The following is an 8,919-nucleotide window of genomic DNA, read 5'->3' as shown; positions in this document are numbered from 1 at the left end:
TCAACACCTGTGCACCATATCAGACATCCTCTTTGACATCTGTAAACAGAACAACATTCTTGTTTTAACACCTGTGCACTTCCTTCAATAATAGTTGTCCTTCAGTTCAGCTACATACACAACTGCTTCCACATTCCACATCAACACTTATCAACACTTCTCCCCATTTTTAGTCAAAATTGACCAAAGGGGACCAATTAGACAAAATAAATGTCAATTAGTCTATCAGAGAATGTTAGGACAGATGTTATAACATTAAACATGTTAAAACATAATAGTTAAGCAGTACAAACCATCATCATACACAACTGTGATAACTGAGATAATGAACAAATCCAAGGAACTCATTAAGAGCCCAAAAAATTACAAACAGGCATCAATGAGGACTGCCAGCATCCAACCTTATGCAGCATTGCGTACTTGACACTCAGTTTACTTGCCACCAATTTTCCTTTGAGAGGCCACTTCCTTGCCTGATTAGTAGTGATGACTTGACAGATTTTGTTGTCAGTCACCTCAAGCTCAGGTTGAGCTTCATCAGGCCTTCTCAAATACTTGTTGATCACTAAAGGAGAGAAATTTACACACTTGCCTCTCATATACACTTTCCTGAATTCCTTAGACCAATCAGAGCACACTTTCAATTGTTTAATAATTTGAAATATTAAACAGTAAATTCCTAACATCCTTAGTTGCTATAATTCCTCAGAAAGACATATTCCCAACTTGCCCCTTAAATTTTCAAACTGAGTAGCATCCAAAGCCTTAGTAAATATGTCAGCAAGTTGTAGTTCAGTTGCCACATGTTCCAAGGTAAACACTTTGTCTTCTACCAGATCTCTTATGAAGTGATAACTTTTGTTCCTTTTTAAAAGTTGTATATCTTTAAATAATATTCGATTTGGTCACAAATTTGACACCATTTGGAGCTAGCATGATGGATTTATGGATTTTATAAGTTGAGGAAAATTGTTTGTTCAATGGTGATGGCCCAAAATGACCTATAATGTTTCCTCTTTGTAGATGCCTTTGCAAGTGAAATTTGACCTTTCTCAAAGAACAAAATTTGGAGAAGGAATCTTGAAATTGATCATGAAACTTGGATGATCTTTATATCATAAAAATTGAGCAAGTTATGGTTCTTGGAAGTTGACCTTCTATCTAGGACATAGACAAAATGACCTATAATATTTCACCATAAAAATGAATTTCCAAGAAAACTTAGCTCTTGATGCCAACTTGAAAGTTGTTTGTAATGACATAAAGAGTAACATTTCTCTTGTAATCATTTTAATATGACACATATTGTAGGAGATAGGGTCTAGGGAACCATAGATTTGACTAGTTGACTTTTCTGGTCAACCTCCTTAAACCAACTTGAAAACTTGAAGTTACTTTACTCTTAAAGGCTCATGGAGGATCATATATATTTATGTTGAATTAAAATGGATTATCCCTTGATTTATTTGACCAATTGTTGAATAAACTTATTGAGGAAGGCACACAAGATACCCATATGAATTAGGGCTTCCATGAGAAATAAGCTTCAAATTCTTGATGAATTATTGATCAAAATGACAATTAAAGAATAATGGGATCCATATATGATGCTTAGAACCAATATGAACATTTCTTTGATTAATCTCTTGCATTGAGGGTCTCAAACCCTAGTTGTGAGCTTGATGAGGCACATGTGGATGCACACTCTACCTACAAAAGAAATAACACTACACTAGACATATTTTTGGTATTTTAATTAGTAAAAAAAGTAAAAAATAAAGTATGATACAAACACAAATTCTTGGTGACCTCTCTCAATGCAAACCCAATGAATGAGGGATGATGAGGATGCCAAGGTGTGATCCCAAAGCCAATGCAAATGCTGATATGGCATGAGGGATCTTAGGGTCAAAATTGGGGTCTTACAGAGTGGCCCGAGGCATACGTCTTGATTTACCGATTATTGTTTATTTTGTTCTAAAATACTTAACTAAAACTTGGACAAGAAAGGGACATGAAAATATACAATCCTTGAAACCCCCGAACAATCGGCTCCGAGGCATGCATCTTAGTCTTACCGAATGTTCGTCGTCTGCAAAAAAAATCATAAACGCTTTAAACGAAAAAGGTACATAGGGGTACACATGCCTTTAAACCTTGAATAATCATCCATAAGTCATACGTCTTGGTCCTACCAGGCATTCGTCATTCTTCTAAAATAATACTTCAACACATCAAGCCTATTTTCTTACCGGCAGGCGATAAACAACCTTTTTACAAAAGAACATTGTTTAGTCTGTTCTATTGCGATGCAAAAAAAATGACTTAAGTCTCCAATTATGAGCAATATTTTACTGCTAGAACGTGATCTAAAAATTCGCTCACTAAGATCGACCATCCAATAAACATTTTCTATGAAGAACTACATAGCTTTAAATTCATCATCGTACCTGAGGATAAGTAGGAGTAAGACCCGCAATCTTGTCAAGCACCCTAATAAAAAACTTTTTGTGACCCCTTTTCTTTTTCATTTGGGATCATTAATCACTCAAAGAAAACAAATAACATTCGCTAACATTATAATCTCAAATCTAACTAAATGGTTCCTGTTGAGTACAAAGGATGTGAGGGGTGCTAATACCTTTCCCTCGCATAATCGACTTTCGAATCCGAATTTGGTTGCGATAACCATTTTATTTTTATTTTAAGGTTTTTATCGATATTTTCCCTTTCCTTTTGGAATAAATAAAGTTATGTGGTGATTTTGTTCAGTCTTTCCGCGAGCGGGAAGATGCTCGCAGGGTCGTATTTTTCAAGATGCCACACAGAGGCTTCCTGTTTTGTCTTTCCCGGGATGGACAAATCTACCACCCATATGTTGATAATTTCCTTGGATATATTTTCTCAAACAACTATCTTGTATAAGATGCTCTATTTTCCTCTTCATCTAGTGGGCGTCGTCACTATGATAGCCATTGACCCTGTGGTATTTCATCGCTTGATGGGTTTGTTCCCCATCATTTCCCATTTTGGGGTTAAACAAGGCGGGGTGTCATGTGTATGGAGTACTTCATATCAAAATTTATCTCGCCTTGTGCTTAGTGGCGAGGTGTATAGTTGACAAATGCCTTTCCATTGCATTTGAAGGTTATTATGTGTGGACGTTAGGAGGAATCAGAGATTCCAATGGTACACTATTTCTCAACTCTAGACTACTTTTCTTCATTTATTTCTTCTCCCTTTATGTAGAACTCAACCCATGCCATAATATCTTTCATGGAAGTAACAATCTTTTTTGTGAGAGATTCATTGAAGTTACTGGCTTTCAAGCCAATTTGAAACACTATCATGAACATTTTATGATTTGGATTGACCACCATTATGGTTTCCTCATTTAGAACCTTGTGAGATAATCAATCATAGACTCAAAGTTCTCCTTACGGACATTGAACAAGTTGTTGGTCGAGACCTTTTGATGTTTGCTCTCCAAGAGCTGGTGGATCAACTTTTTCAAGTACTCCTCATAGTTAGTCACTGATTATCTAGGGAGGTTCATGTTCCACCTCAGTTATGCCTCCTTGATTGTTTTAGATAAGAGCTTGCATTTGAAGGAGTCAATGGTGCATATTATTTCCATATGAGTGTTTATGGTCGCGATATTCTCTTGTTGGTCACTCTTTCCATTGGAATTATTCTATAGATGCTTGCATCGCTACTACAACTTCATCATCAAGATGTTGTCGATGGTGTTACCTCGTCTCACCATTGTGGAAAGGTAATTTGGGCAATTATAGTTTGATATGAATATGTGGTACGAGTGAGTTTAATAGGTCCCCACAGTTAGTGTCAAATGTATTTATGGCAAGTAGAATAAGGTAAACCATGTTGACAATATGGTCTGCAAGAGATATTTTTTAGATTTTAATCATATGAAGAAAGTGATAAGGTTTCCAACTTTGTAGCTGGGATATTTATAGGCATGTTCCTTTGGTCAAGAAGTTTATGAGGAATCAATTCCAATACCCACCTACTTGGCTAGATTGATTGAATAGGGGACACATTTTCATTATTGGATAGGTGGTGTTGCAGCTACCTTTCCTCGCACATCTGTTGACACATCTTTGCGCGTTTGAGTTGAATCGGATGATCCAAACCTAAGGCATTTTGGATCGAATCGGGAGAGTTCACGAGATTTCCTCATGATGTCGCTCTTTCGGGCCCAGTATACACTCGCGTTACTTCTGAGATGGGCATGCTATAGGTTATATTCTTTGATACCAACTAAGGTTAATCCATTTGCGGGTTGCTTTAATTCTAAAGAAGACACCTCTAAGTTCTCTAATTTTATCTCTTCAGTCTAAGATGAAGCATAATTGATTCTATCATCGCTACTTAAATCTATGAATGAGATACTCGGGTTATCTATTTGGGTCGTGACTAAACAGAAGATGAAAACAATTGAAATTGAAAGTTGAGAGATTGGTACCTTTAATGTTAGTGTAGGTTCTGAAAACTAGAGAGCAAAGAAACAAGATGCAAATGACCAATAACCCATAAAATAGCTTGCAAATGGGAACGAATAATGTAAAATACAAAAAGATTGTAATATGTATCATCGAAATTGCAAGAAAAAAAAAGGTTATGGAAATCGAAAGGAATGGAAAACAAAAATTAAAAACTAACTTGATTCTTCCCATTTTTAGGCAACAAGAGCACCGGTATCAATAGACAAGAATCAAAGAAGCGCCAAAGGTCACCCAGAGACCGATTTCAAGAACTTCACGTCAACAACCCCCACTTCATGGTTGATAGAAAAGACTTTGAGTCAATTGTTCTAGGTTGACCAATGGCCCCAAAAAGGCAGATCAATCAAGAGCCCGAATCAGTTATAATCGCCCACTCAGTTGGTAAACATGTGGACGCTCATACAAAAGTACCACACTAGATCAAGGTACCACTTTCATGTCATCCTTTAATATTCATCCAATTGCGTTTCACGTCTTGTGTCAGATCCTCGATAATAGTTTTAACCATCACCCATATACAAATACAACTCAGTGTCACTCCAGGTATTTTTCATTCACATACTTGTAAGTTCTACCTTTCTCATTTACTTAAGATTTGGAGTGCTAACTTTACAGTTGCATGTACCCCTCTTCAATTACTAGAAACATATACCAACGTTCCAAAAACCTTTTTAACTTGTTCATCACTATCTTCCTAATCATTTTATATTCCCTTACATAATAATTTCATATTAATCTTTTGAATTTAAAGATGATTTCTATAACTTTTGTTCATTTTGCATATTGCTATGAAGTTAATATTCTCCTTTAGCGCACCTATAATATATAATATACTTGAAAAGTGCTATATTACCATCGTAAACATTATGTTTTGGTCAATAATTTGTTAACTACATAATCTAGGGTAATGAACCAATTGAAAAGGTTGCTCGACCAATGTACTCAAATCCACTTGTTGAGGTGGATAGGATTGTTGCTCATATTGTTGGAGAGCCTAGTAGTATTGTTGTATTATTGATGCTCACTACAAGGTTGAACATGATACACATGCAATTCTTGATTTTGATTCTACAATTAGTATTCATTTTAATTCCAATAACACCATGAGAGAATGTATAAGTAATAGTTGTATTAATAAGAGGTACTAACAAGAGACCCATAACACAAACTTTTTATTTTAACAAAAGATAATAATACAAAATAAAAACAAACAAAAAATAACAACGACAACAACCAAGTCTTATCCACTAAGTGGGATCGGCTAAATTGATCAACTTCAACCATTAAAAACCACCCAAAAAAACTACAAGCAACATGTATGCAGACATGCATGCATTATTTATTATTCAAACTTAAAGACAAGGGGACTAAAATGTTTAAATTGGAACTGGATCCACAAGCACGTCTTTGATGTATGACATCATCAATCCTTCTGAATGTGTATAGTTATCTTTATCTTTGTAAACAACATCCATAAAACGTGAAAGGTTGATAGCACGAGTCATAAAAGGCATTGGAACTTCAGTTGGCATAAGACATTCCTCGTTTATATCTTTCCAAGTATTTGCAATTCTTTCTCTACATTCTTCAATAGCATTTTCTCTTGATATGTCATTTTGCTTTATAATGCAATCCAGCAATGAGCAAACATGTCCCCTTTTATGTTCAAACTAAAACCAAAAATGAAAAAAAAATGTAACACAATTATTTACTGTGAAAAAAAAAACATTACCTTTTACTTATTTATTTTAATATAAAATACCTCATTGGATACAATTTCATCCATTAGTCTACATAAAGTAGCAACAGCATTCACCATTTTTGGTTTATTTGAAACCCATTTGAAGATGTTCTCTGTGGCTATGTCACCCATGCCAATGAATGAACATGTTATCAATAATGATTGACATGTTGAAATTTTTGAAATGTTCAAGTACTCTTCTATTGTTGGTACATAGTTATTGTTGAGCCATCTTGCTTCAGTCATAAATGCATGGACTACCATTTGGAACTGCGATAAGCACACATTATCATAAAATTATATTAACTAACAATAACTATAAAGAATATAAAAAAAAGGCAGATTCATACTTCTTTTACGTAGTATTTAAGGGTAAAGAGTCTCCCTTCTTTAGTCATGTCTTGTTCAATTTCTTCCAAAGCCTTCAAGACTGTTCTATAAATTAATTTCATACACTCGGGAAGATCGTCCAAGTTCTTAATATCCCACCTGAAAAACTACATTCATAACGATTCCAAAAATATATTTTTCTTATTCAAGGAAATAAAATGTGATGATCGGTGAAAATATATGTTTGTATTAATAAACCTCTCAATTGCCTTGGAAAAAAGTTCCAATTCATCAATAGTTCCATATGCATCATAAGTATCATCAATTATCGATAACATGGCACTTAGTTTTGTCATCATTTTCCTTGCTTGAGAAAATTGGGGTTCATAATATACTGCTAAAATCCAAAAGCAACCTTCCACAATCCTATCTCGTGCAAAAGAGAAATTTTTAGGAACATCCAATCCAATCCACCACCTGTTGTGAAAATATAATTAAAAAAAAAATTAATAATAAGTACAACAACTAATCTTTAATATTTTATCTTTTATTAAAAAGGAGTGTGTGATTGAAGTCCTTACTTGCAAATGTTACCAAATTCTTTTTGATGTAAGGTTTGAAGCATATTAAAATCTACTTTTGCCAAAGTGAGTAAAACTTCACTATGAAAAGGAATTTGTTCATAGATAGAAATGTAGCGTCGTGCCTCTAGCCTAGGCAAGTTCTTGTGAATAGCCTGTTTTAAAGTATATTTGACTTGTGATGCAAGAGAAGGGTTTAATTGGGTAGCGATGGCCTCTAAATTGGTGGCAGCGAAAACTTGTGCATCTTCTAAAATGTCCTCTCCATGAATCATCATATGTGATGCTTCATACAAGCTTAGCATTCCTTCAACATCGGTGACAAGTTTTTTACTAAAGTTTCCTTGCTCGTCCTTGAACTTGGTGAACACATCTGCCGTGTTTATAGAAAATAATTAATGACAATTAGAGTCACAAAATAAAATCGACAAAAAAAATATATTAATTTCTGATGTTAAGTGTTAGAGATGATAACAATTTGAGACATGTATACATTTTTTTGGACCATGTGTTTTTTTCACCCTTTTTTTATTAATTGATTAAAAACATTATAAATTATGAATTTGAGTCATACATACTTGAGGAAACACGAAATCCTTGTTGCCTCAAGACCCTAAATAGCACAGCAATAGAGCAAAGGTTGTCTTCAAGAATTATTTCTTCATTTTCAACACAACTCTCATGAATATGTTGCAAAACATCATCAATCTCATGTGTAAAATGATAGCTCAAGCCCAAACGACATATTGAATCAATCAAATTTACTCTTAGCATTTCGTTTTCAGTTTTTGAGAGAAGCATCTTTCTCACTTCAACTTTTAATGTTTCAATTTGTGCTCTAATATTCTGATCAACTTCCTGCATACATGTGTTTGAGAATAACAAATTAATAGGAATATATTGATGATTAAATAATTTGATAAATCTAATTATTGTTCCAATGGATGAGCTATATATTTATGCATGGTTTTCTTAAAATATGTGTAATATGAACTCGCTTTAAAGCACACTCTTTAGTAAATTGAAATAAATATGACTTTATTTTACATTTATTTTTATTTAAAATTCTTTTTATTCGAAATATATTTATGGGTTCATTTTTAAAACAATTTTGAGAAATTTATAGTTAACGTATCCTATTTCAGAATACATTATTCCTAGTAAATTTATTATCTTCAAGAGTTGATATTAATATTATAGTATAATTATAAGACAAAAATATCATTGCTAAAGAATATAGAAGGCAATAAGTGACAATATATACATACAATAGATTCAGAAGCATATTGAAGGAAATATTCTCCCCAAATGTTAGGGTGAAAATCAGCAAGATTTCTTTGCAAGTTGAATTTATCATCAGGATTGGTAGAGTGAGCAACAGAAGACATCTTCAAGTATTGATATGAATGGATATGATTTATCAATATCTAACTCCTTCTTCAACTCTAAGATTTTGATTGAGAATAAAAGTTTATGTTTAGATATTTATACTATGCAACAATAATTTAAACTATATTTTATTTTTGTTTTTTATATTAATATTTAGGTGAAAACTTTTACCATGCGAAAATGATTGAATTCCATTAGTAGACTTTAATTTAGCAACAATATGTAAATTTATGAAAAAGTGTTTTATTCTATAATAACTGTGTTATTTTTATGTGGCTATTAAATGATTATTCATTGATCCAGACAAAAAAATGGTAAGTAAAAATGTTGAGAGGGAATAAATTTGTTTTTT

At 33.3% G+C, this 8,919-nt stretch overlaps 1 protein-coding gene across 1 annotated transcript; it reads right to left on the bottom strand.

Annotated features, from left to right (window-relative positions):
• Positions 1 to 5,777: 5,777 nt before the first annotated feature.
• LOC127121275 (probable terpene synthase 2) lies at positions 5,778 to 8,614 on the bottom strand. The gene is made up of 7 exons (XM_051051822.1): positions 8,447 to 8,614; positions 7,757 to 8,036; positions 7,179 to 7,551; positions 6,856 to 7,074; positions 6,618 to 6,756; positions 6,289 to 6,537; positions 5,778 to 6,196 (listed from the first exon to the last, which is right to left on the bottom strand). Exons 1-7 carry the CDS (start codon positions 8,564 to 8,566, stop codon positions 5,903 to 5,905), a joined length of 1,674 nt encoding a protein of 557 aa, XP_050907779.1. The 5' UTR covers positions 8,567 to 8,614; the 3' UTR covers positions 5,778 to 5,902.
• Between the last annotated feature and the right edge of the window lie 305 nt (positions 8,615 to 8,919).

This window comes from Lathyrus oleraceus, chromosome 2, assembly GCF_024323335.1.
Source record: "Lathyrus oleraceus cultivar Zhongwan6 chromosome 2, CAAS_Psat_ZW6_1.0, whole genome shotgun sequence".
NCBI lineage: Eukaryota > Viridiplantae > Streptophyta > Magnoliopsida > Fabales > Fabaceae > Lathyrus > Lathyrus oleraceus.
The sequence above is the reverse complement of the archived record's forward strand: the minus strand, read 5'-3'. Positions and strand labels throughout refer to the sequence as shown.